Source organism: Mandrillus leucophaeus, unplaced genomic scaffold (genome assembly GCF_000951045.1).
Source record: "Mandrillus leucophaeus isolate KB7577 unplaced genomic scaffold, Mleu.le_1.0 Scaffold403, whole genome shotgun sequence".
Taxonomy (NCBI): domain Eukaryota; kingdom Metazoa; phylum Chordata; class Mammalia; order Primates; family Cercopithecidae; genus Mandrillus; species Mandrillus leucophaeus.
Genome location: NW_012104288.1, coordinates 822,599 through 823,217, shown reverse-complemented (window position 1 = coordinate 823,217; position 619 = coordinate 822,599). Strand labels below are relative to the sequence as shown.

General features: G+C 67.4%; 1 protein-coding gene across 1 annotated transcript in view; it reads left to right on the top strand.

The window, feature by feature from the left end:
• Positions 1-324: 324 nt before the first annotated feature.
• LOC105548228 overlaps positions 325-619 on the top strand; it is a 123,574-nt gene continuing 123,279 nt past the window's right edge. Inside the window, 1 exon segment of the mRNA XM_011992139.1 lies at positions 325-549. Within this exon segment, the coding sequence (XP_011847529.1) occupies positions 325-549 (225 nt within the window).

Genomic DNA, 619 nt, shown 5'->3' with positions numbered 1-619 from the left:
ACCTGAAAATGAGAACAAAGTGCTGGGTCGTGCCGGGCTGCCGCGCCGCGGGGACGCGGGAGCAGCAGCCTAGCCCAGTGTCTCGCGCTCCTGCAGCCCGCTCTCCCCTCTGGCTGCGAGCGGCAAATCCGCAACTGCTGACCGCGGCTTGCCCGGGGCACCACGACCTGACCACCCAGCGCAAACAAAACTCGGGCGGTGGGGTACAAGGGCTGCGCCGCGGCCCGCACAGTGGCGTCTGGAGGCAGTTCCACAAAAAAGGGAAGCGCGAGCGGCTCCTCCTCGGGCTCGCGCCCTTTAATTAGGGGGCGTCCTCCGGCAGAGATGTCCCTCCGGAGACGAGTCCGGTCCGCCGCCACCTCCCCCCTGCGCCGCTTGGAGACTGAGGAGACGGAAAGAAAAAGACATTTAAAGCCGGGGCGGCCGATGGAGCTCGCCCGGGCCAGACACCACAGCGACCCCGGGAGCGCAGCGGCCGCTCTCCCGTCGGAGCCCTGGGAGAAGCGGTCGCCGAGCGGCTTTAAATGTATTCCCCTCCCCTCAAATCGCGTGGGGCGGGGGCCAAAAAGAAAAAAGAGCGAGCGACAGGCAGTGAAAGGGGGGGAGCGCCGAGCGGCCG